Below are 27,393 nucleotides of genomic sequence, written 5' to 3' on the forward strand. Positions count from 1 at the left end.
TCAAAATGTTGAAATTCTTCATTTAAAACATATCTTAAGATATCTTAACGGCGCGGCGTATTTAAATAATCTGGAAATCCGAAAACCTAATGTTAAAGACAATCCGTGATGGTTATTATGACGGCTTGTATTTAGGAACAGGCCTAAATTTTTTCGATTTTTAGCTATATTATATCCAAATAATTTAATATTTGAAAATTCGCGTCTAAAATGGGTTTAGAATAGCTAACTGACATTTTCCGATAAAAAATTGAACTCGGACGTCACTTTTTATGCGCCTAATCCATATTAACTGGTACATAATATAAAATAATACATATATATTCTTCTTACCTATGGATAAATACCTATTAAGATGTACAAGCATAATTTAAAAAAAAACAAGGACGCGTTTATATTGCGTCAAAGACAATTTTATAAACGCTGTATACAGAAAAGTGTGATTTGCGATATTTATAATCAATATAACTATTTTTGTAATCTACAAATCTGTTTTAACTCGTAAAATGTGCTACTAGGTTTACTGTGTACACAGACAAGAAATATATTAGATAGTATTCGTTTTAGCGTTGACAGATTTTCTGCGCTAATAAAACTACAATTTAAAGAAATATATAAGATATCGCGTTCTCTTTCACCTCGTTATGCGTCCACTTAGCAAGAAATTTGGTTACGTATTCATAAAAACCTACATTAAAATGAACTCTTAATTAAATAAGGAAGTTAGGCGGTGTTGAAATCTGAAAAACTCCGTTGCCTCATTTTATCATTCCCAAACGACCATAAAATTTTAACAGATTTGTATATTATAAAAAATCACATTTATTAACCAATTTATTTAAAAAGAAATTTTGTGCAATATATATAATAATAATGACTACTAATGTGTCTTTCTACAAATGAAAAATTTTAAATTTTATGTTTTTTCGTTAAATTTTGTTTGATTTTATTTTTAAAAAAATTTCAAAAAAAACTAAGTGCTCATATATTATGACGTTGATCATAATCGTTAAAAAAATTATTAGACCAATTTAAAAAACAATGAATATTTGCTAATATAAATTTGATAATCTATATTATTATTTAAATTTATTAAAATTTATTCTTTATAAAGTCGTTGTTTATATTCTCTCATGGTCTCAACAATATATATGCTATAATTATGAGTTAGAAATGGTAGATTTCGTAAATTTTGGTAGATAGTTTTTGATTTATGTTCATCTTGTAACTTAAAATAAATAGGCGCACTTTAAGGAGTGCTTATTACGAGCTTAGGAACTATTTTAACTTTATATTCATAAACGGAATCGGCGACCAATATTATTTCCAAACCATATCGTGGATACGAGAAGGACTGATAGCTTCTTTTAAAACACTACAAACACCTAACACATCAAGGTTAAATGTATTAAATTACCTTGATCTTCAATTCTAGATCAATTAGAGGAAAATTTACATATTCTTCAAAAACATGCAAAGGATTAATATTTACAAAATTTGGAAATATTGATTTTTACAGAGCCACATAAGTATTTTTAACGATTAACGATTAACGATTATTTGCCCATGGTTCAAAAACTGTCTATTAAAGTACTTAAGGAATTTAAAAAAAAAAATCCCTTCGAAATCACCCAATTCTAATGTTGGAAATAACCACTTTATTACTCTTTTTTTTTCATTTTAATCAAAAATTAACTGTTGAATTGTTAAATAATCTTTATTTGACGTATCATAATAAAATATAAAAAATGTCCATAAAAATCTGAATTTGTTACAAGCAAAATAATTCAATAACGTTAAGGACACAATTTTATATTATATAATAATAAATTTTGTTGATGTGCTTAAAGACGTATTGAATCTTGTTAAAATTAATTCGTAGTTGAAATAATATTTTCAACGATTATGAAATATATTCTTCAATAAACGAAACAAATTAAATAGTAACCAAAATTAGAACTATTATTAATAAATATTTCAGGCTTTACATCAACCTAAGTCTAAATGTTATATTATAATAATTGCTAATGATAAATCTCTCAAAACTCTGAAGGAACGAAATAATTCAGCTGAAACGAGACTTTTAGAAAAGGGCATTTCCGTTAATTTCCTATTTTGAGTGCGTATGAGCTAAATTTTACACTAACAAAATAACGTTTCATAATATTAATATAAATATTAAAATAAAACACAAAAATTTACCGCCCAAAAATAAATTCCTTCTGATTGGCTAACGTAATTTATTTTTGGCAATTATAATCTTCAAGTAAAATCGATTTGAATTTATTTCATAATCTTCATATTTTCTTTGATATTTTTTTTTTTTTAATATTAAAATATTTTATCATAAATGACATTATTTAAAAAAAAAAAATATTAAATTTATTACGAATTAAACATTCCAAAATGCATTTTGTAATTTTACGACAGAAGTATGACAATAATAAAACAAGACTAAATTTCAATACGACTTAGAAATGACACGATAACAAATTCTAATTACAATCCATCTTAATGTCACACATTTTTTCTAGTATTATTAATCTGTTTTCTTATACAGTATAACTAGTTGTCAGAGGCTATATAAATATTTTTAGGATTATTTTGTTATTTTTTTAAATACTTAAACCCATTCATATTCGAAGTTACTCCAGTATAAGATGCTAAGTCGCCTAAATATTTTAGAAATATTTACAGATGGTAATTAGGATCGTAAAGTTATTGAGTCAATCTAAACGACTTGCTTCTTGAGTAAAGTCTTCAAGTCATAGTTTTTTTTAATTACATCTGAAAAGAATGTCTTTCTCATCTATATTCTACACCGATGGCAAGGAAGCCGTACCATAAAGAAGTTCCTCTATTCCAATCGACCTTTTAACGATTGTTAGACATTTAAAAATCTGAAAAATATCCTTTTGCCGAAATAGTAAAAACATCAAAAGACATTCAATCAAACCCTGTATAGGTTAATTGCTTCTCGAATATAATTCGACAAATAAATATTAATAACTGAATAGCAACCGCATGTATCTCACTATTATAGTTACTACGTGTGTGAAAAATTATATCTCCAACTTGGTATCATATACTCAAGTACCTCCGTATATTAAGGGGACTCACTAGTAATAAATATATATGTAGTTAGTTAAGTATATTGCTGTATTATTTTTTTACATCTGCGTACTAAATATTGGTTGTTAATTTAAAAGAAAAAAAATATTGAATCTATCTGAATGTAAAAATAAGTGAAAATTATTAATTTTGTTTAACGGCATAATTGAATCTTAAAAACAGAGATACAATATGACTTTGCGCATAAAATATTTTATAAATTTTATAAATCGCTTGCTTAATATTATATAATTAATTAATGGTAGACAATTTTGTACAAAAATGTGGTTTACTAGAATAGTTTGCTAAGCATAGAAATCAGCAAATGTTTTGTTTATAATATCTAACCACCAACGTATACAGAACTATGAGTAAATATATATTGTATTTTTGTGGAAGAGATTGCGTACTAACAAATTTTATTTGTTTATATTTATAAGCTTATTTATGCTTTATTTAATTGGCTTTAGTTACATAGACCATTTAGAAAGAGATTCATTTTGTCTCGTGTTTTATTTCCAATAATTGGGCAAAAATATTCATCTTACCGTGTACTATATGATTTTCATTAACTTATATCTTCAATACTAGTACTCATCGTTCGGTCAGATAATTTAAATCAATTGATTCATTAATTACATGTGAGCACAAACAATGTCATCAATGATATAGAACAAAATCGACCGCGACCGGATAGTCGAAAAATTGTATTTTTCGCATGCGCCTCTGCAAATCTGTGTATTACATTTGGCTAGTATAATACATAACATAAACTGACTCAAACGAGGGAAAACTGAAGCCAATTAAATTAAAATTATATATTACAATATATTCAAGTAATTATAGCTACCAGTGCGTGCCGAAATTGTTAAAAACTTTTTTTATTGTTGAACATATGAATATGATAATCGATCGCATAATTTATATCAAGGCCACAAACTTATATTAAGTATAAACTGACATCATCTTATACAGCGTGTCAATCCAATTTAATATGTCATCAATTAGCAGCCAACATTTTAATATAATCTAGCTGTTGGATTGAATTTAAGATCATAGACAGAAACAACATCTGAATCTTGTTGTTAATAAACAGTATAGAAATATAAAACTGTCTATTATTGAATTACATAATAGACATCCACACTCACATGGAAATTTCTATGTGGGAAAATTTACAAGAGAACATGTATTACTGGTCTATATTTAATATAGGTTTGTTGGTACATACAATATGAATAATTTTAAAATAATTAATTAGACATGATATTTTATAAAACCATTTTAATTATTACATTCAAAGCACAATCTGTGTTTATTTTTTTGTATTCTTAAACAATATTTTAGAGACTAGTCAGAATAAAAAATTAACATTTAGTTAAGTATTAGAAAAAAATTAACAAAATCATGGAGATGAAATATTTTTCTTGTAAACAAATTTTCAAAACCCTAAAGAAAAGTAAAACTAGACTTTATTTATATTTAGATAATTTTGATCTCCAAATGATTCTTAAATTTTTATTAAACTGGAAACTATTAAATGCAAGAGGTGCATGAATACAAGACCCTGCTCATATAATTTTAATTTTTAATTAACGTGTTTATGTGATTTTTCGTGCAATAATAGTATCCGGAAACAATTTGTTTTAAAAACAATAAAGATATTTAATTGGCTACTGTTTTATTAAAATTTAAATGGAATATCTTTATGACAGTTTCTACTCGGACACTTTCAAAAACTTAACAGAACTTAGAAATTATCAAATGCAGTAAAAAATTGTATGGGCAGGCTTATTTAAATGTTTGGGTTTTCAAATTTCCTTACAAGCCAGTATTATCATGCTACATAAATTACATAGCAGAGAAAACGTTAAACGTGAAATCGTTAAACGTCTATAAAATTGAAAACAATAATTTTTGTAAGCTTCTAATTTTATCTGTCACTTACGTTTCTAACTATATTTTTCAGTGTTAGACGTGAGAAAAAAAACTAGTCATATAAACTTTCAACTACAATTCGAAATGATTTTGTTAATAAAGCTTTATTTACATTCCGATAAGGTTTTTAACAAGTATTTTTTATTTGAATGTTCGTATATATTTTGTACATAGAACTTTTTTTTGTTAATTATAGTTAGATATTATTAAATACAAATATGTGCTCCACTGTGATAAAATACAGTTTATAGTTTAAAGTAAAAAAAACCCTTTACTATTATAAAAAAACATGAAAAATTATTTAAATTACTTGTAGTTGATCTAAAAATATTATATTTCGTTGTACTGAAATTTTTTTGAAATGTAGCACGTTCCTATTCTACATGGCAAATATATAATTTATGTATGTAAATTATGTCTTGCTTATTTAAAATTTATTTCAGTGAAAAATTATTCGAGCACAATACAGTCTTTGTAGGTAAGTTTTTTTACCTTCTCCAATTAATGACCAGTTAGTGGCTGATTTTGTTATTAAGGTGATAGTACTAATCTTACTTTCAAAAAGTCGTTTTTTTTAATTTTAGGTACGTCAAAATCAGAACTACCGGATTTGATGCAGACTACCCCGTATTTTAAAACAAGGTTACTGTATTATTTATCGGGAGACATACTATAAATATATATATTCAAAATTACAGATCAAAATGTATGTGAGGGTGGCAGTGGCGGCGGTTTAGCATTTCAATCCTAAGAGTTATTTTATTTAATGACTATTGTAAGTATTAGACCTTCCAAAGCCAAAAGTTGGGAGGCATCAAAGTATAAAACATTTACAAAGCTTTCATATCATGCAAAATGGGCCGAACATATTACCAAATTCTACTACGCTTAAAACGTGTGTATTAACTGATTAAGCTAAAAAGAATAAACCTCGCTAGTCGTATCCAAGCAAATATAATTCAGTCTAAACAAAAATTTTAATTATAAATTATTTATTATTTATAATGAGAGATAAAACAATGTCAAATTTTTGAAAATTAACGTCCTTTGAAAAATATAAATTGTTTCAAGTAAGAATAAAATATGTTTAAAGCAAGAGGTAGCATTTTATTGTTCTAAACAAATTGTATACGAATTCTGTGGCGCCAAAAAAAATAGAGAATTAAAAATATGTGTGCACAAATGCACAGTATTTGGACAGATGATTTTACATGACTCGCCGTATGTTCGGCTGTAAAACACAGAAACGTGTTTGGAAGTTTTTTAATATGTTACACTTTTAAGTGGTGACATCATGTGAATGACAGACTGTAAAAAGTTCTGTTTCGCGTTATGCATGTTATTTTATACATTTTTCTGTCGCTTATGGCTGTATATATGTCTCCTAGCATTAGCAGGCTGTACAAAATTGATTTTTTTCTATCACTGTCTGATAGTCTTAACATTCTGCTCTCAGTATTTCCGAAGTGATATATACGATAAAGGAGAAATTTATCGAGGTACCTTCTTAGCTTGTAAAAATCCAATATACAAGGAAAAAATCGAGTACATTGTCAACACATTGACGGTAAAATAATCGTCTTAACTCAGCAATACGTGGATTCTCAGCACAATCTGGATTGGTTGCATTCCGTTCTCTATGTTAGCAATTTTTTTTGACGACACAGCTCTTGTAGTTTTCTCGTTTTTGGATAATTTTTGTTCATTCCTAAAGACCCTGGAATTATTATTACGTATGTGCTATTCATGATAGCGTGTTGTGTGGCTTCAACTGCAATTATTACATTTTCAATATTCTCACAATCCGTGTACAAGGAGCTAGTAAGAAATTATATTGTTGGTAAAAGCAGAAAAATATGTTTATCAGATGGATATGATTTAATTAAACATTTATTAACGAGGCGAAATTTCAAGGTAAGAATTTGATACTTTTTATACTTTCAAAAATACAAGTGTTTGGATTCTGATTTAATGGATGTTATAACTTTCTCTGAAGAAACTCTTATTTTTGAGGAGATTGCGATATCCGTGCTCAAAAAGAAAAATCTCATTGTTTTCAGTAAAAGGAAGGTCGCATGTTATATTGATCAAGAAATTCTCAAAATTAAAAACAGTAATTAAGAAAGTTGTATCTCGTTTTTGGTCCGTAGTTTTCTAAAATTTCGAACATATTAAAATATTAACAGTATAACGGTAAATTCTAAAAATATTAATTAACAGAGCTTTTCTACTGCGATAATTACTTAATACAACAATTCTTTATAACGAGGACTCTATACTTCTATTTTTTTATAAAATTCAGTTTTAATTATTAAGTACAGAATTGGGTCCAAAAATTAACATGGTCTAGGAATCAAACACAAATTTTCTACATCCGTGATAAGCATCTTACTACTAGATCAAGTCAGTCATTAATCAATTTTAATGTTTCCTCTTTATTGTGTAGCGCTATGCAATTTCCCTTTATAAATTTATCCATGTGTGGTAATCCAATTAATTAACAAATATTTATTTTGAAAAAATTCCGAAAGACAAAATTTCAAGATTTATTGTATCTAAGAAAAATTTTGCAGTGTGTAGAATTAAACAAAATATTATAAATTGTAAAAATTAAATGTCAAAATGCAATAAAAATTAATATAAAATATATTTAAAAAAAAATTAAATTATCTGTAAAATTTGAAACAGCGAAATGTCACAAAATAAAGGTAAAATTTATACATTTAAGCCCCCTTCATTTATATATAATTTAATATTGCTAACCTTGGAAAATTTTGGTATAACTCGATTTAGATAGATTTCTTTTTGGTGTCGAACCTAGTAAAAGTTGTGGAAAAAGAGTTTTTAGCAATGAACAATTCTAGCAGTCCTTTTTAAAACTTTTACAGCTATTAACTACGTATAAAATTTGTTAGTTTCCAAAGACCATAATGAGAGGGATTCCAATTACATATAAAAAGTTTTAGCCCCCAAAGGCTAAAAAAGAATAATAATAAAAGGAATTCCGCGGCTTACCCATATGTCTGGGTCTTACTTGAAAACAACCTTGAAGGCATGAATATCTCAATGTAACATTCTCAAATCCTCAATATTCTATCGAGGTCAGAGTCGTCAAAATTTTGGAAATTTTTTTTCCTAGATTCAAAGGTCCGAACCAAAAGCCTGTCAAGATACATACTATTTTTTATACTATCCAATACTATTTATACTATTTTTATGGTTGGCATGTAACTCGAGCATGCCAATATGACAGATTTTATTAAAATTTTATTCCTATTCAATTTTTTATTGCAATAGCTCATCAAGATGACGCAGGAATTGTAGATTATGGTGTAATAATGACATACATGGTTTTCGCAATAGCCTGTTGTTCTGCTGCAACGACCTTAATAACATTTTCATTATTTTTACAATGTGTGTTCAATGAATTAATTGAAAATTATTTTATAAAATCAAAAGATAAAACTCTAATTCGAATATTTCAAAGACTTTCCGAAAATTTGAATGATTGGTTTACAAGTTTATAATTAATTACGAACTCGGGGATTTATTAAATTTTTGTATCTGTATTTTGTATTTGTACTGCAATAAACATTTGTGTTTACTAGTTGATTATTTTATTTTTGCAGTGAATCGTCTACTTTGAATTCTAAAAATGTATTTTCCCCAAATGATTTCTGTTGAATCAAATTGATCGCACATGACTTGTAATTAAAAATAGTAATGTAGTTTTGGGAAAAGGCTAATTTTTTTAATAGGTTTGTTTTCGTTGTAAAAAATACAGGAACGGAATTTTTCTGTTCTGTAAAGATCCGCACAACCTTCTCTACATTGTACGCGGTACTAATCTCTACATTGTTTTCTTTGGTGACTGTTTTTTAATATCTCTGTATCAATTCATCGGATTGAGGCGAATGAAAAAAAGAATTGTTTGTTAAGAATTTCTACATCGACTTGTGATGTCATTTAATATAATTAATTATTAAGAAGTTATAAATAAATAAAAATCGTTATATATTTTAAATTTTGTTTTTTTTTTTTAATTTTCTTTCCTATTTTTTCTTTCAGAACAAAATTATCAATTATTTAGTAAAGGTAAGTATTAAGTTAATTATATTGTTACATATAAGCCGGGTGGTGGCAGGGTGGGTATAGCACTTGCCTATGAAACCAATGTAAGGTGGTTCGTATCCTGGTGTGGATAATATATTTTTACTTTTAAATTAAATGAATTTTTCCTGTTGTTTAAATTTTCCACTCTTTTTATTGTTAAAATTATCTATATAACCCGCCCCCTTGCCTTAAATAATGTCAATTATACATATGTCATAAATCATTATTTTGTCAAGGGGTGGGAATTTAAATAATCATGAATATATCTCACTCTTTAAAATCATGTTCTAATGTTACAAAATATTAAAAAATATGTACAAAAATCAAATCAAAAATATATCTCACTCTTAAAAATCATGTAAATTTTCTATTCTATTTTTTTTTTTCAGAAAAAAAATTATCAATTAATTAATTATTTAATTAAGGTATCAAGTTAATTATATGGTTATCAATAAGCAGATTGGCTCTGTGGGTATAGCACTTGCTTTTGATTACATTATTATTCGTAAATGAGCATCATAGGTGAATTGGTCTTGGGTCCGTAGGACCCATCTTGTAAACCGTTAGAGATAGAACAAAAGTTTAAATGTAAAATTTTTTTTCATAAACATCACTGTTTACTCGTGAGGGCGCCAATTAGGCGGAAATTTTATAATAGGTACTATACTTGATTATCAGTTATGTATGTGTCACATGTTTGTATGTGTAATGTGATAAATAAATCAACACTGACTATGCATGGTATTTCAACAATTAACTCAGTCAATTGTTTGTTTTCACTTGTATTATATATATTTGTACATATGTCACCTATAAAAAATTTGAATGAATAATAATAATGGTTATTTTATATAGTAAAAAATCAATTTTCGGGATAACGTTTTCAAATTAATATGAATAAATAAATATCGTTATATATTTTAAATTTTGTTTTATTTTATTCTATCCCATTTTTCCTTTCAGAACAAAATTATTAATTAACTAATTAATTTTTTTTTAGTAAAGGTACAAACAAATTCTTATAAAATATAGGTGAGATAAAGAAGTTGGATTGTAAATACGTAATATTCTTTTTGGATTTTCATTTTATTTTTGTGTGGTATTTGGTTTGTAAAAAAAAAGTTGATGCAAAAAAATTTTTTTAAGATGAAATTAATTATATGGAATTATGTGCAAGTAATTCGTAAATAGTTTTTATGTATTTTGATTTCATTTAAATAAAGTTGAAAACTCAAACCCTGTTTTTATTTTATTTTTCCCCATCTCTCTGTAGCTATACAATATTATTTCAGTTAAAAATAGGTGAGTATTTCGAACTTCACGTTAGGTAAGTATTTCAAACTTCGTTTGCCATTTTTTTTTGTAATAATACTACTCAAAATTTTCCAAAAATGAGTTTTACTTTTTGTTATAATTTAAGAAAGTCGAAAATATGAATATAATTATTTATTAGTACGAATAACAGAGCCCTAATGGTATAATGGTTAGCGAATCTGACTTCGAATAAATAGTCCCTTGGTTCGAAACTAGGTGAGGACATATATTAAAAAAAAGTTCATTAAATCTTTTAAGCAAAATCTGTTTTTTATTTTCATTTTTTTTCAAATTTCCACCACAGCATGTTTGCCTAGTAAATGATGAAAAAATTAGTTTTTTTTCGTTCAAAAACTTCAATTTTTTTCACATTTCTACTAGGAGAACATCAAGGACGGACGGAATAAGTAGTACCTGATAGCAAGGCAATTGTTGTCACCTCGTAAGTCAGAAAGTTAGTGGTCTGCACACCCGTGTTTGGTGAGTGTGACCTCTAGTGGGCAGACCAATAACTTTCTGCCAAAATAAAATTTTAGACTTTCGGGGTGAAAACACTTACTCACCTTTCTCCTTATCAGGAACTACTAATTCCCACTTATGTTCTCCTAGTACAAATGTTGAAAAAATTGAAAATTTTTTCGAAATTATATTATTTTTTGAATATAAACTGACCAATTATTTATATTAGCTGACCAATTATCAGCGAATGCTTCCCGATCGCGCATAGGTGGAGTTTTTTCAATCTTTAATAAAAAATTTTCTGATGCTGACCAATTAATGAGACCAACTGACCTTTTATGACCAATTTCTGACCTTTCAGATGGTATAATTGGTCAATCGAAATTCCGCACATGAGGTGCTAAGATCGCGGAGCTTTCTTGTTAAATGAAATTTTATAAGATTTTGTAATAGGAAAACATGTTATTTCAAAAAAAAATTACTTATAAAAGTCCCACTTTCCTACTTATGTCATAAATCATATTTATGATTATTTAAATTCCCACCCCTTGACAAAATAATGATTTATGACATATGTATAATTGACATTATTTAAGGCAAGGGGGCGGGTTATATAGATAATTTTAACAATAAAAAGAGTGGAAAATTTAAACAACAGGAAAAATTCATTTAATTTAAAAGTAAAAATATATTATCCACACCAGGATACGAACCAACTTACATTGGTTTCATAGGCAAGTGCTATATCCACCCTGTCACCACCCGGCTTATATGTAACAATATAATTAACTTAATACTTACCTTTACTAAATAATTAATTGATAATTTTGTTCTGAAAGAAAAAATAGGATAGAAAATTTAAAAAATAAAACGAAATTTAAAATATATTACGATTTTTATTTATTTATTTATAACAAACAAACAACTTACAGGCTAGCAGATTCCTGTGTATAATTAATATTCTTAGAGAAATAATAAATATTTTATTGTTCAAATATATTATATATACAAAATTATTAAACTATCACAACTGGTGTAATATTGTATATAAATTATTTACTTATATAAACATAACAAGATTATTATAAGGAATTATTATTTCTTAGTTACCATTCATCACTTGTTAAAGACGTTTCTTGAAGAAGTTTCCTTATCATAAGGCCCGCAGCTGTATGTAATTTCTTTGGTAAAAGATCTAAACATAGAACATCAAAAATTAAAATATTTAAGCAAACTTATACACAAGAACATATATAAGAACAGACAGGGGCGGATTTATGGGCAGGCAAAGTAGACCTGTGCCTACGGCGGCAAAAAATTCGTTTCAATTATTAAAAATTTTTTTGTTTAAGGTAGTACCAGCATGAAATCACTTTCGGTTTATAATAGCTTTATTTATGAATTCCTAAAATTTCATAATTTTTGACCGTTTAGATCGCGAGATATTTAAAGACAAAGTTCGCGATTTTGAGGTTCATGTCCCATTTAAAGCATGTAAAATGTCCGGTCTCTCCAACTATTTTTTATGATATTATTATATATTGAAGAAAAAGTAGAAAAAAATGTTTATACAATACAATTCTAAAAAAAAAATTTAGAAATTAATTTTCACTTTCGAGATATTAATTTTGACGTAAATTGATCGAAATTGGGACGTTGGCATAATTATTTCCCATTTTAAACGGTCAAAATTTCTGAAACTTTGGGAATTAATAGTAAGCATTATTAAATTCTTAAATTTAATTTTTCGTTAAATTCTGTCGAAAAAAAAATTGTACCATTGCTTTAACATAGAAACTGCAAATACCATGCTGGAACATCCTTAATAAAAATGTGAATTTTTTTCTATTTTTAGTCAATTTTGCGTGAAACAATCATTTGAAAAAGTCGCCACTTCACTTAAACTATATCTAGTCACTATGTTCGCGAATGTCACTATCCTGGAAGTTTTAGAACGTTTCTCAGAAATGCAACCTAACCTTCCGTCTTGTTTTGTTCAACTGTACCATGTCAGAGACTGTACTGAAGTATTTGAATCGTTTAAAATGAGTGATGGTAGACAACGACTAAGCGGGTATCAGTACTCTAAATTAAGAACAATTAAGAAAAGAGAAAGAAGAGAAATTGAAAAAAGATGTTGATTCATCGAAAAAAATCAACGACTTTTTCAAATCGTCAACAAAAGAGGTTGAATTATCGGATGAATTCACCGTCCCCGTTCAAGGTTGCACCAGGTGTATCCGATGATCGATATCGCTGTTAAAATGTTTACTTGCACTGCAGTAGCAAATTGTACTGCGAAACGTTCATTTTCATGCTTGAAACGTATCAAAACTTATTTGCGTTCCACGATGAAAGAGAACAGACTAAATTCTTCGGCTATAATGTGTATTGAAGTTGAAACTTTGCTACAAGTTGATCTGAACAAAATCATCGATACATTTGCTGTTGAAAAAGTCTGGCGTAAAAATGTACATTGAAATAATTGAAAAATGAATTGTTTTTTTGTTTTGTAAACCTTACTTATGATTAAAAAGTTATTTCATTTATTATATTAAATATTTTTCAATTTCCAAATAAATAAAACAGATTTTTGTTTATAAAAAAAAAGGCGGCACTTTGATGCCTGCCTATGGGCGGCAAATTCGTAAATCCGCCCCTGAGAACAGACGTTAAACGTTTATATATAAAGACATATATTTGTTAAATGTGTGATGGAATCCAACGACAATTATGATTTGACAATCAATCGATTCAAAAAATTGATTGATTGTACAAAGGTATCTGACCTATATACGTTATTATTATGCACCATAAAAAACGATAATAAATGTTTTGGCTGAGGTGTAATTTAAAATATTTAATTATACTTACATATTCCAGAATATCCTTTTAACGGAATTAAAACTGGTAAAGGTATGATATCATCCAAAATAATTGCAAAGTCATCATCGACTTCACCATCAGGAAACTTTTGCAAATATTCTTCACGTTTTAGACAAGATACTATCTGAGCTCGACCGAGTAATCGTCCTGTAGGATAATTTTTAGGAAATTTTATATCTTTATTTTCATTTTTACGTTTATAAAAATTTTCAACTCGTTCAATTTCCTCTTGACTAGGTTTTTTTGCCGCAGCAGCAATCCATATAATACCACGTAAATCTAGGTTCCAATCACGACCCTCATGACTAAAATAACAATATATCATCAATAAAAATTCTGTTTTTAATTTCCAGAATGAAAATTTACGTTTTAATTCCTGCCATAATAAGTGATGCGTACGGCTGACGGATACTGATGCAAAAACCTAATCGATCAAAATAATCATTCAGTTCCCAAAATTCATTATCCCAATCGTATTCGTTGTTATATTTGATAGCATTAAAGTCTGATGTTCTTGGATCTTGATAAAATAATTTCTCTCGTAATTCAGGCATTCTCATAATGGGCAAATTTTCAAGATAATCTTCAACATCTTTTTCAATTTTTGCTACTTGACATTCCATATCTAGATCTCTAGCTGTATTTAATCGCCATTCATCATCTTAAAAAATTAAAATCTATATAAACATAAAACCATAACCTCTGCCATATACAGGGTGAGATATTTTAATCTATACACATAAATATCTCGTTTTGTATTTAACCAATCAAAAAATAACTTAAAAGTTACAGAGTTTGATGGGTGACATCAAATTGGACCTAGTTCTTCGGGTTTTTCAATATCCAATTTAAATCTAAACGGTAGATAGAATAACACTTTAAATTAGAAAGTTGAACCTCATAAAAAAACTAACATTTTTTAGCTAAATTGGTAGGCATAAATTAACGTCTTGTGCGTTGCTTTAGGCTGTAGGTCAAAATCATTCCATTGTCTGGCTTCTTACCCACAACCTATGATTAGAAAGTCATAAAAAATCATACTAAATATGTGTATGATTTTTTATAACTAATGAGTTTGCCTAATCTAAGTTTATAGCCTTTGAAAATGAATGGAGGAGAGCGCATAGCTCTGGAGCATTAAAACCCCAATTAATTTTATAATTGTATGTAAGAATAATCATGAAATATTTACCAAAACGTATGCCAGTCGATTTTTTTACTGGCACATTTTTTGTTTCACATGTTTTAGATTTATTTTGTTTTTTATTATTCATACATTTCTGCAATTGATTTTTTTCATTTTCCGTAATCAAAGAAACATTTGTTTTAGTGTTATTTGCTAATTTTTTTAATGCGGCTTTTTCTGCATTTTCTTTGATTTGTTTACTTATATCATTCATGTCTGTTTTATCATTCCATACAGAACGTGTTAATATGAAATAATCAGATTGATCGTCAACAATTCGTTGCTTTTCTTGCCTAGAACAAAATTTTATGCTTATAAGAAAACCCATAGTGGAGGAACTGCATAAAATAAGAAAATTGCCTGCTAAGAATATTGAAAAAACTTTTATCTAAAAGGAATAGGCTTTTGTCCTAAATTTGGTTTATACGTCACATTGTAAATAATTGTAAAATAATTTTAAAATAATAAATGTAAAATAATTTTGTGTTTTGTTATCTACATATCATGATTAATTATTAGAAACTTTTATCCAACCGATTTATTCTTGGTGGGCAAAAGCCTATAAGCAAATGGGGTGGGCAAAGATCAATCAATATTCGAAAAAATTATTGCGAAATACGTTTGAAATAAATCTTTATGGCCAGTTGAAATAAATTCGAAAATAATTAATTTTATTATACCTAGATATGTCTGCATCACGTAACTTTTTTTGATTTTCTACAGCTGCTTCCCATCCTTCAGGTTTCGGTTGATTTGATAATTTTTTTACTAAAGCATCTCCCTGCGTAGTATCACTATCAATAATTGCCTTTTCTTCAATAGATACAACTAATGCACCACAAAACATACACGGACCAGAACCTTCCTGTTCACACTGAATACGTCCACATTCTGTACAATTATTTATTAAATTGTGCCGTTTAGCATAGCATCCACATAATTTTCGACCTGGAATCATCGAAATTTATTTAATAGAATACTTTAAAAATGACTGAATGGAATTTTTAGTGGGTCATTTTTGTTTCACAATAAAAAGAGTCACTGTATGAAATAGATAGTTAGCGTATAAAATAGCAGATACATTTTCAAAATTAAATGACCTAGATAGCACATTAGCCTATAGGAAACCATATAGAAAACGCCTAAAAAACTAACCCAAAAACAAATTTTTTATTATACTCCCTTTCTTTGTATACATTTTTTTAAACGGATACATTTTTTTTTAATTTTTAACGTCGTCACAAGCCTGCCTGCAAAGTTTCAGCTCGATTGGATCACCGAAAAGGGTTAAAAATCGATTCCAATTATTTTCAACAGACAAGCAGCCACTGCGAGTTAAAAGAAAGGTAGTAAAAATGACCTATAATTTCATCTATTTACAAACTTGTTTTTTAGCTAGAAAAAATCGTAAAAGTAATTTTTAGAACTATGAAAGTTGACATAAAAATGAAAGAATTTTTTTTAACGTTCCTAAAAATAAACAATTTGAATCACAGGAAAGTTGAACTAGGAATATCAAATCGGAACATTACAGTTGACCCAGTTGGACGTTTTTCCTCTTTATTGAGATTTCTTCAGCAACTACAAGTTTATATACTTTTCGTTTTAAACATGATAAAAAATTTTTAATTCCTAGAAAAATTTTTCGTTTTTGAAACCGTTTCTGGGAATTTCCCGGATCGATTTTTAAATTGAGATCGATTAAATTCTCGGTAAGCAGAAAGTGTGTAAAACGAAATACACCACAAATTGAATTCAAATTTCTTATAAATAATTTTCACATTCGAAAAAATTAAAAGTATTTACCTGGTAAGAGTGGATAATCTCCTTTTGAAGCATCAAACGGTACAAATTTCTTATATTTTTGATAAGGATTTTCATATTTTCGTGGTTTGATACTTGTACTATTTGTTACCAAATTATTTTTATCGTCACATTTATCCTTCGACTCTTTTTTCGATGCTATTTGATATTTCTTTTCCAATTCGTCGAAATCTGATTTAATTTCATGTAATCCTGAATTTTTATCGACAATATTTGGTTTACTATTCTTTTTACGATTTTTCTGTTTATTCGGTGGCCTTTTCAAATTACGTTTATTAATAAATTCATTAACAAATTGCCGTTGTTTATGATCTGATTTATCTAACAAACCATTAAAATATTCTCGAATTTCTGGTTCTGTTCTAAGATTTAATATATGACTGAAACAATTTTTTATAATTGAAAATTTATGTTTAATCTCTATTCTCGGAAAATTTCCAATTTCAGTTATGACAAGATTTATTTAATCCTAATTTGCCAATATGTGCATAGTACATTACTCGCACAAATTTGTGGGATAGGTTGGATTTGCTCTTTATATCACCAGCAAAGAAACAAAAATTGCCATTACACAGGTCTGCGACTAAAAAACTTACGTACCAATCAAATTGATAGGTACGCTGTATAATGCCATATTTTGCACACTAAGGCAATTAAAAAGTAAACGTAGACCGTAGTCGTTTAAGATCCCCCAATACCACAATACAATTCGATTTTAAAGTGAAACCCAAATGTGTGATTTTAAGAGGAACTTACTTTTGGCAATTAGTCTAAGTTTGCCAGAGTATGATTATTTTTGAGATTGTTAATAGAGCTCCTTAATACAAACTCTTACATCAGAGAATTAAACAAAAACTTTCAAGTTGAAGCTTTGTATTCTCAACATATTTACTTTCTATCCTATCGTCACAATTATCTATTATGCAAAAATCAGTTTTTTAAACTTATTTAGTAGAATTATTTTGATTTTCTCATCAACTAAAATTGATAAAGATTTTTAATTTTATAAAATTGCTTACTCAATCATTTCTTTCGGTATTTCAAAACCTAAAAAATTGCACAATTTTGATTCCAAAAACTTATCCATTCTAACGATTCAAAAGGAAATTAATCCGAAGTTTAATAATTATTCTGATCTGGTATGACAAATATTGGAAACAAAAATTTATTCCTGTGGATATTAAAAGTTAAAAAATTGTACTTTTTAACATCCCATGTGTGAATTTTTCTTCCATCAACAAAGTTCCACCACGATTGACAAGTTTATAATTATAATAGTTTTCATTTAATCAAACCGCTACATTTTCACCAAATTTATCTTGTGATTCTTATGCAGTTTTTGAGTATAACTTTATCACTAAATATCACCAATTTTATTTAATTTTTCCAAAATACAACATTTTACAATTGTAAAATAAATAAAATAGTTCTTTATTTTAGGGCATTTAGGACATAGCGTAGTAGTAAGAATATTCTAGACGAACTATACAGATAGTAACAAAACCAAGTTTCCTGCATTGATTTATTATCAGCTGTTCAGTCTAATTTCCTGTAAAAATTTTGTGTCAACTAATTTTCATAATAGAAAAAAATAAAGAAAAATGGTAAATTTATTAATAAAATTTTTGAAATAAATACAATCTTATTAATTTAAGAATAAATTCAAATAATTTTCAATTTGTTTATTTTTAGTCTGTTGCGGAGTTCTTAAAGGGGCTGCCTTCGTATGATGAAAGTAATTTTTCACGATTTCATACGGATAATAATAGCAGATCTGGTATGAAAAGACCTTCCGTTTATTTACCTACCAAAGATTATCCATCCGAACAGAGTAAGTTTTTATATGACTGTTTTTAGTCAAAAGTAGATACATCTTTGTTCCATTGTGTTATATTTATATTTTTTTATTTTCAGTTATTGTTACAGAGAAAACGAGCATTCTACTTAGATATTTACATCAATTATGGGACAAGAAGGTAATTAACTTTAAATTTTACAAATTCTTATGTCCAGAAATATAATTTTAAAGTCAGTAAAGTCAAGTTGAAGCAGCAATTTTGTTTCTGAATCAGTTTTGTCCTTTTTTTTTTTAAATAGAGCCCCTCTATTTCTCACTAAAATGGAGACAGATTAACTTATTGTTGTAATAATCACTTTTAATTGTGTGATAAAAGTACATCTTGCTTAGTCTGTAGGTAATATTGATTCCTAAAATCCCTCAGCCATGAATTATCCTATCGAGGTCTGGGATTATATATATCTCTTGTAATATACAGAATGTTCGATTTACATCTAGGCATATAAATATCACGAGTGTGACAAAATATATGCGTTAAGCAATGTATCTAAGTGAGAGGTATTACATACAGGTGTTGAAGCTTCGATATGCGTTGAGATAGTTGTAAGAGGCTTGGAGAGTGGGAGTTTCTTAGTGGGAGTTGCTTAAAGATACTATAATCGGAATCATACTTATTATGATCCATGTTAAGTCAAAAATATATTCTGTGGCGAAAACAAGTGGTTTTTTTTATTTTCTCTAATACTAATGCGGCTTTAAATTGTGTTCAAACTAACCCTAATTTGAGTTGACCACATAATGTGTGATTAGTACGCTAGCATGCTCGCCGACCGGTCTAATTTATCCATTCGCTGTATAATACAGGCACATCAGACCAACATTGTAGCCAATTCCGACAAATTTCGATTTACCATTCACTATCAGATTTGTAAAGCGAGCATATTGGAGTACTAATCACATTAAGGGGTGAAGGCTTATTGTAATCAATCAAAATCTTATTTATTTATTTTCCAGCAAAACACTCAGAAAAAACGTGACCACACAGCATCTGAAGGCACAAATGATGAAACCTGGGGAGCACGAAAAAGGCCGCGTGTTGATGATGTTTTACCATTGTAATAACAACTATACGATGTACACTTCGATCTTTTAATTATTTAAGTACACACAAATAATCAATATCAGACATATGATTCTTCAAAAGTACAGAAACATCATTATTATTTATTATTAATATAATTATAGACAAGAAAAATTTTATATTATGCTTTTTTCTATTAATTAAGTATGCAGGTTTTCGAAATTGAATTATATATTTCTACTCGAATAATAAGTTGGCATTTCGGTTAAATTACAAAAATTTTTAATTCTCATTTGCTGGAAATTTATAAATATTGTGTTTTGTAAAATTTACTCTGATCAGATTTCGAGAATTTCATAAATTACATGGAATGATTTCAGTATTTAAAAATCTAATAAAATATTATATTTATCAGATATATGGCAAAGAAAATTGTATCCATTACTAGATTTAATGCTGAAATCGGCAAAAATTTGATAGTTTTATCAATTTAGTTTACTATTTTATGTATTTCTACGTATAGTGTAATAAATAACGTTTTTCATTTCAATTTTTTTTAAATACAATACGATCTGTGACAAAGAAAACTTATAATTTGGCAAATCTAATGGGTCCAAAGTTTCAGATTCATATATTCTAAACTTATACCCTTTTCTAGGCTTCTATAGGAATAAAATACAAATAGAGATTTTAATATTCTTCATACGTATCCTACACATGGCATCGTCGAAAACGAGATATCTCCTCAACGAATCAATCAACAAAATCCCAACCAAAAGGTCGATTATCGTTCGGAACCATATAATAGTTTTGTTGAGATTCTGTAAAATTAAAATCTTCGTTCTTTTTACAAAATTCTAATGATCAATGCATTATGTTATGAGTTCCCTTTGACGATGCTAGCAAGTTTATTTGACACGCAGATAATTTTATCACACCTATCAGAAACACAACTCTAAAATAAAGATAAGATTTCAAAATATTAAGGCAAAACAGAAAATTAAAGCTCGAAGTGCCGCACATGAGAAGAACTGTGAAATAAAATATTTCAACCAAGTCGTAGACCAACTACTGAAAAATATATTTTTTTATTTAGAAGCTAATTTGCCAGGATAAGTGCCTTTGAGGATCGTATTGTTTTTACAAATTTTTTAGTTTGTACTTGTATATAATATTTAGAATCATTTGTCTGAAACGTTAATAATAGTTACATTCAAGTATGTTTTATCTTGGTATATTAGAAAAAATTTTTAAATCAGATTTGAAATACGAATCTTGGGCAAAATATAAATTGTCATTTTCTTATGGGACTGCTTCAATTTTAATTCGATTCTTGGGATTCACTTTATCTAACATTAACTTAATTTGAACAACCACTTGGAGACTGGTAAATAATTAAGGCAGTATCAAGTCGAGCAGAATAAAGAGAAAGGCTAACCGTATAGATCCTTACAAATTCCATTTTTAAATATACGTTTCTACTCCAATAGAAAATTCAAAATTTCCGAATTAAATTGTGCCATAGACACAGTTTTTTTTTTTTTTTTGCTCTATTAATAGTCTGATACTAACATCGGATATTATTTAGTAATATACTAAGATAAAAAATACGACTTTTGATCGAATTCTTTAAACTACAGAGTTTGAAGGGAATCGAATTACCCATTAAACTGTATAATCGACTAATTTCAAATCCTATGAGTGTAAGCACTCGCATTTCATTGTCCTATTTAATTAAAATACCGATCAAAAGTCTGTCACGTGCGCTGTTTCTATTGAATTTCAATGGAATATGAGAATATTAATGTAAGATTATTTACTATAAAATTAATTTTATAATGCATACATAATATGATTTCTTTTTTAATATAATTTTTGTTTGAAATAAATAAAGCATTTACAATTATAATTAATAATTAATTATTCATTAAAATAATGTGTCAATTTTAGTTTTTTAAATAAATTATTTTCAATGTTACTTTTGATTAAAAACTTTTATTTATTGTTTTTATGTACAAAAATTTTTTTTAAATATAAATGAAAAGTATGAATAATTATTAGGTTGTATTAGCTGGAGTTCCCGGTGAACCGACAACATCAATTATTTCCTGTTTAATTCCTTCTTGATCGTTGGCACCAGTTGATATTGAGGTAGGTATTGAAAGTGTCTGAAAAATTGAGCCATTTTTATTATATGTTGAATTATAGAGAATTACAAAAAGACACATATCCTAGCGTCTTATCAGCTTGGCCATACCGATTGTAAGCCAACTATTTAGCCACAAAAATTATATGAAGAAGAGTTTTTATGGATAAAACGAAGAGGGCTGACTTATACTTAAGATCGTCCGTAAGTACTCTTCTTACTTCATATAATATTAATGGCTAATGCTATGGTTTACAAACAGTATTTAAAGACAAATAATACTTGTCGAATTCTTAAATTTCAAAAAGCAATTACACTTTTAAGGTTCTGCGTTTATTCCGGGCACGAGGATGTATCCGGTTGATGGAGATATCGTTATATTCTTTATTTTATTTACATAAAATATAAAGCATTATTATTGAGGTCAGATACGCCATACAACGCCGAAAGCTAGTTTTTCGAGACTTCGAAGGATTAGAAGATTCTATACATGACTCCTTGTAAGATTTCACAGGTCCAAATAACGTTAGAAGAAGTTTTATCATCCTTTATACGTGCCCTATATATTTAACCGCCGAATATTTTCCAATTATGTAGTAGAAGATAGAAAACTGAATATCGTAAATTTCCAGCTACGAGCGAGTGCCCTTCACTATATGTTTTAAAACAACGCGAGGTATTTTTTTTCGCAATAATGATTCGATATCCAAATCTGCTGAATTGTGTTATTTATATTCAGGCTATTAAGTTTAAGTATTCGTAGACAATTCTCGATAGGAATTTTAATGCCTTAAAAGCTCAAAGTGCAATTAAGGAAACTCGTGAGTTAATTAACATAAACACAGTATCGGTTTTAGGGAAAAGTGAATAAAAGACACTCATAGAACTGCATAAGAAATATGAAAATATTTCCAGGAATCATACTTACTTTTCCAGGATTTAAAGCTTCATATTGATGCCGCAATGATTGTAATTCAAATTCACAAGTAGCCAAAGCACTTTTTAATTCATAATTCAGTACAATATCACTTCGTAGTTCATTGAAGTGAAGACAAATATCTTCAGTTGGTATAGGATTCGGATCTAAAATAAAATATAGGTATTAATTATTTATATTACACATTTTTATGCTATCAAAAAAAATAAATGAAAAATATATACCAATGTGTAATTCTTGTAGCATTTGTTCAATCGCTTTTGTTTTCTTTTGTCCAATATTGGCTGGTAGTTTAATTCGTTGTGATCTTAATGATACTCCACTATTTTTAAAATCAGGAAATTTAATACCAGTTATTTCAATTGCCTAAAAATGAAAATCAATTTGTTAACCGTGGCTTCGTCTAATAATAGCCTATATTCTTCCCCAAATACTAATTTCCAAATTTCATCAAAATCGGTTCAGTAATTTAGAATTGAAAAGTTAACTATACAGATTATAGATCAGTACGTGAAGATCTAGCCTTGAAGATCTTTATAGTTGGTTACTATTTCATCAGACTATCGAAGTTTAGGTATATTCGTCCAAAAATCTATTTGGCTCGTTTAGAATTTCATAAATTTTATTGGCCATTTTTTAACCCGTCTGTCAAGGAGTGGTTATGTTTTGACGTATCTTTTATGTATGTATGTATATTTGTTTGTAAATTTCTTTTTATCATACAATACCATAACAAGAGCCCAAAAATATAAATAAAAAAAACATTATACTTACACTAGGATCAATTCTTGATGGCCTAGTAGGATGATGTAATTTCTTTTTCGGTATTTTCTTATCAGATTTTCGTGGTGTTTCACCCTGACTATCAGCTTGACTAATAAGTTTTTGTAAATCTTGTGTTTTTCTTTCTCGATCTCTTTTTCGTGCCTCAATTTTCTTCAATTCATTAATGAGTGATTGTTCTTCTTCCATCTTAATAAAAATTTTCATACAATTATATAAAATTTTTAGAATTCAATGAATTATTTTACAATTACCTGTTCATTAGTGCGTTTAAATTGTTTATCTAACTGTTCTTTTCTTCGTCTTTCATGATCAGCATCGAATACATATATTTTTTTATCACTACTACCTCCTCGAACCTACAAATAGTATATTTCTTAAAGTTTACGTATTTTCTAATAGTTCATGGGAACATTTTATGTAAAATAGTAAAATTTGTTTTTTACCCAGTCAAATTAGTCCATAAAATATAAGTAAGGTTACAAAAATTCCCATAGAGCTAAAAATTGGTATGAATGTTCAGAATACTATTATAAATGAATTGTGAAAAGTCCCCACCAATCCCCCTTGTGCAAAAAATTTTATTGAGGGGGGAAGTTTGCAAAAATAGGCTTTTCGCGTTTTTCAGCAAAACGATGAGTTACACAGCAAAAATAGTTCATGTACCTTTTCTAATATGCCACAAATTTCATAATACCGCTCCTTTATATCTTCAACAGTTCGTGGTTTATCTCGATTCCATCTATCACACATGATCGTAAAACGAAGATCAAAACGTTTTGCTAGATCTAATAACATATCAGTTTCAGCGCGTGTCCATGTCTCTGATTGTAAATGGGTATTATATTCCGTGTCTGTATATGATATCACTGAAATTTGCTTTTAAATAAGAGAAAAATATTAGAAATTATTTTATGTTTACAAATGCTAAACATCTTAATAATACAAACACGAAATGTGTATCTCTAGAGTAATATGGTTTGGATTGAATAGGTCTGAGTTGAATCAGTTAATAATCAGTTAATCAGTTAATTAATAATTCTTTGACTTTCTCTTTTCAAATATCCTAAACCTTTAATAACCGGTTTTTTAATCAAAATTATCAAAAATTTAGTTGGGTTTCGCTCTTTAATAGTTTTCCAAGATTCTTAATTTAATTACTAAATTTTCAAGTATCGTTTTATACCAAAAGTTTAAGTAATACATCAAAATATTTTTCTGTTGCTTTTTGTGATATTACGCCAAATTTTAAACAAATTTATTCGTCAGATTAAAGCAACGTACGAACTTTAGAATAATCTAATATTCTAATTTAAAACTACTGAAGATACTATATTACAAACTAGAAAATATAAATGATAAAATATCAAATTACTTTATTAAACTTTGCAAAAGGATATTCTCTGGGTTCATCAGAGGCTCTTCGCCAATGATAAAATATAGCTCCGTCAGTTCTGGCTGGATTAGTAAAAGGTGTCCACGCCCAAGGACGTACTTTTCGTAAACCAAGTTTTGCTTTTGTTTGTTTATAGCCATTCCCTGCAACAAAAAGAGGAGAAATAATACAATGAATCTACTTCAATCGAACTGTGGGATTTCCACGGTATATTTACCAGTATCAGTTGGCAAAAGTGGGGGAGCATCATTTTTGTCATTGTATAATAAAGCAAAGACTTCACGATGCATTCCTTCAGGACGTTTTGTCACTTTAGCTGTGGGAGGTCTTGGTCCCTTCTTGAATTTGTCGGCACCCATCACTATGTCGCGTGTTATTTCAGGAGTTGTTGCCCTGTCTAATTCTAAAATATCTCGTACGTCTGCCATTTTTATTAAGTTAATCTACCTTATTTATTTTATATATTTTTATAAATACTTATATCACAAAATCATTATTTATTTTGTTTTGATATTTCACTTTTATTAAAGTTTTTAAGCCATTCAGCCAATACAAAGCTTGCTTTTGATTTTGACAGTTCAAAATTAATTATTTCGATAATAACTTGATAGAGGGCATAATTATCGACTTATTTTAGGATGTTACAAATTTCTGTGTTCACAAGTGCTTTATATTTCTGTGGGTACAAAAAGTTTTCTGGCATTTATGGGTAGTTTTTTATTTTGAATAAAATGAACGAACACATTAGTTTTCAAAAAATCATCATTTTTATTTGATACTTTGATGGTTGATTATTTAAAAGCCAATAGCTAAGTTTATTTTCGTTAAGTTATGAATTATGGCAGACTGCGCACTGTGTCAGATTTGTGTTTCGTATGGAAACAACCTTAGCAATGGTAGTAGAAAGTATGATTACAATTTTTGTAAATATTAATTAAATTGAAAAATTCATTAAATTAATTAAGTGCCTAATTTTCAGATCAGAAATGTATGATCCATAACTTTATAAAATTTTACCACAAAAATGCGTAAATATCAACAGTTGGTGCTTATTGTTGTAACTATTATAAGTGTATTTTTAGTAGTAGTTTATCGCAACGAATATCTTCGTCTAAGATATGTATTAGAAGTATTAAATTTTTTCGGAACACCGCCTAAAAAAGAAGATATTTTATCATTATCCAAACCACATTTATCAACATGGAATCCAGAGCCCGTTTGGCAAAAATTAGATGATAATTTTTATGCATACGCTGCACATAAGACCGAAAATATCGGCGAAATAAAAGTTCTTGCGATTGGTGATAATAAAATCGAAACTGTTAAGTTAACATGTAATTTATGGTTTGAAGATAACGATAAACCAACGATTGGTAAATTTAGCTATGTAATACTATCTCAAGGAAAAATTTTTAATAATTACCTATTTCTATGTAAACAAAAGCAATTGAAACAAGTGCCTTATGCAATATCATTTGCAAATTCACCAAAAATATTTATAAAAAATAAAAACTCCTTAGATAAAATATCACAATTTACAGTTTGTGCTCTTCCAGCCTTGAATAACTTTTATGATACACAAAGTATAGTTGATTTTATATCGCACAATCAAGTTTTGGGTGCTGATGAGTTTATTTTTTATAATGATTTCATTTCTCCGAAAATTCAAACAGCCTTACATCGGACCTCAATTGCAATAAATGCAAGTTTTACATTCTTTCCATGGAACATTCCAAATAATAAATATGAAAATATGCAAGAATTAATAACAAGAGATTGTTTGTATCGTACAGCAGGTCGTTCAAAATATGTAATGATAATAAATTTGAACGAATTCATAATACCAAAGTATTCATCATCGTTAGTCACAATCTTAAACACATTAGAAAATGTTAAAGATGTGCATCGATTTACAATATACGTGATAAAATTTTGTAAAGCCTTGATGCGTTTAAAAAATATTTTACTAAATACAAGATATCTGCCATATACAGCTGGTGAAATGGATGAATTTACTGTGTATACAAATATTAATAGTGATGTACATTCAGAAACGGTACAAACAAGAGTCGTTGATATGGATACGGTTGTGTTAAATCGTTATATTAAATGTAATGTAAAAGCGATTACATTACCCGATAGTACAGCCATGAATTTTGCTGCACATTTAAATAATGCAGAATTAAAAATTTTATATGAGACTGGTGGATTTATTTAAGATTTTTAATTATTTTATACATGTATTTTTAATATATAATTTATTGTTATAATTTTTGTTTTATTTCCTTACCTTTGGATAATATACGAATTCTCATTCATTATGCGAATTGTGAATCTGATTTCTGTAAAGGGGTCATATTTAAAGGGAGGTTTAGAAGATATTCACATATTAAGACTTCTTGTATCGGTTCACTACTCTGC

The 27,393-nt window shown here is 27.9% G+C and overlaps 4 protein-coding genes across 4 annotated transcripts; 2 read left to right on the forward strand and 2 right to left on the reverse strand.

Moving 5' to 3' along the window:
* Positions 1-11,989: 11,989 nt before the first annotated feature.
* Positions 11,990-17,977, reverse strand: LOC123301495 (activating signal cointegrator 1). The gene is made up of 7 exons (XM_044884256.1): positions 17,851-17,977; positions 16,814-17,211; positions 15,688-15,955; positions 15,014-15,300; positions 14,188-14,482; positions 13,810-14,126; positions 11,990-12,130 (listed from the first exon to the last, which is right to left on the reverse strand). Exons 1-7 carry the CDS (start codon positions 17,916-17,918, stop codon positions 12,042-12,044), a joined length of 1,722 nt encoding a protein of 573 aa, XP_044740191.1. The 5' UTR covers positions 17,919-17,977; the 3' UTR covers positions 11,990-12,041.
* Positions 17,978-18,310: 333 nt separating this feature from the next.
* On the forward strand, positions 18,311-21,552 carry LOC123301514 (DET1- and DDB1-associated protein 1). Its single transcript, XM_044884281.1, has 4 exons — positions 18,311-18,435; positions 18,524-18,662; positions 18,746-18,807; positions 19,644-21,552. The coding sequence occupies exons 1-4, from the start codon at positions 18,433-18,435 to the stop codon at positions 19,746-19,748; spliced, it is 309 nt and encodes a 102-aa protein (XP_044740216.1). The 5' UTR covers positions 18,311-18,432; the 3' UTR covers positions 19,749-21,552.
* Positions 21,553-21,749: 197 nt separating this feature from the next.
* On the reverse strand, positions 21,750-25,541 carry LOC123301499 (DNA methyltransferase 1-associated protein 1). Its single transcript, XM_044884260.1, has 8 exons — positions 25,190-25,541; positions 24,952-25,115; positions 24,243-24,455; positions 23,831-23,935; positions 23,568-23,765; positions 23,018-23,159; positions 22,785-22,939; positions 21,750-21,878 (listed from the first exon to the last, which is right to left on the reverse strand). Exons 1-8 carry the CDS (start codon positions 25,398-25,400, stop codon positions 21,768-21,770), a joined length of 1,299 nt encoding a protein of 432 aa, XP_044740195.1. The 5' UTR covers positions 25,401-25,541; the 3' UTR covers positions 21,750-21,767.
* Positions 25,542-25,932: 391 nt separating this feature from the next.
* On the forward strand, positions 25,933-27,190 carry LOC123301075. The gene has a single exon (XM_044883804.1). It carries the CDS (start codon positions 25,997-25,999, stop codon positions 27,188-27,190), a length of 1,194 nt encoding a protein of 397 aa, XP_044739739.1. The 5' UTR covers positions 25,933-25,996.
* The last annotated feature ends 203 nt before the right edge of the window (positions 27,191-27,393 follow it).

This window comes from Chrysoperla carnea, chromosome 5, assembly GCF_905475395.1.
Source record: "Chrysoperla carnea chromosome 5, inChrCarn1.1, whole genome shotgun sequence".
Classification (NCBI taxonomy): domain Eukaryota; kingdom Metazoa; phylum Arthropoda; class Insecta; order Neuroptera; family Chrysopidae; genus Chrysoperla; species Chrysoperla carnea.

Coding starts and splice junctions, on each gene's coding strand:
- LOC123301075 (XM_044883804.1), top strand. CDS start 25,997: ATGCGTAAATATCAACAGTTGGTGCTTATTGTTGTAACTATTATAAGT.
- LOC123301514 (XM_044884281.1), top strand. Junction 18,663..18,745: donor AGATTATCCATCCGAACAGA/GTAAGTTTTTAT, acceptor TTTTATTTTCAG/TTATTGTTACAGAGAAAACG. Junction 18,808..19,643: donor ATCAATTATGGGACAAGAAG/GTAATTAACTTT, acceptor TTTATTTTCCAG/CAAAACACTCAGAAAAAACG.
- LOC123301495 (XM_044884256.1), bottom strand. CDS start 17,918: ATGGATAAGTTTTTGGAATCAAAATTGTGCAATTTTTTAGGTTTTGAA. Junction 14,483..15,013: donor ATCGACTGGCATACGTTTTG/GTAAATATTTCA, acceptor TAATTTTTTAAG/ATGATGAATGGCGATTAAAT. Junction 12,131..13,809: donor AAAAGGATATTCTGGAATAT/GTAAGTATAATT, acceptor TTCTATGTTTAG/ATCTTTTACCAAAGAAATTA.
- LOC123301499 (XM_044884260.1), bottom strand. CDS start 25,400: ATGGCAGACGTACGAGATATTTTAGAATTAGACAGGGCAACAACTCCT. Junction 23,936..24,242: donor TTTGTGGCATATTAGAAAAG/GTACATGAACTA, acceptor TACTATTTGTAG/GTTCGAGGAGGTAGTAGTGA. Junction 23,766..23,830: donor TTAAACGCACTAATGAACAG/GTAATTGTAAAA, acceptor ATTTTTATTAAG/ATGGAAGAAGAACAATCACT.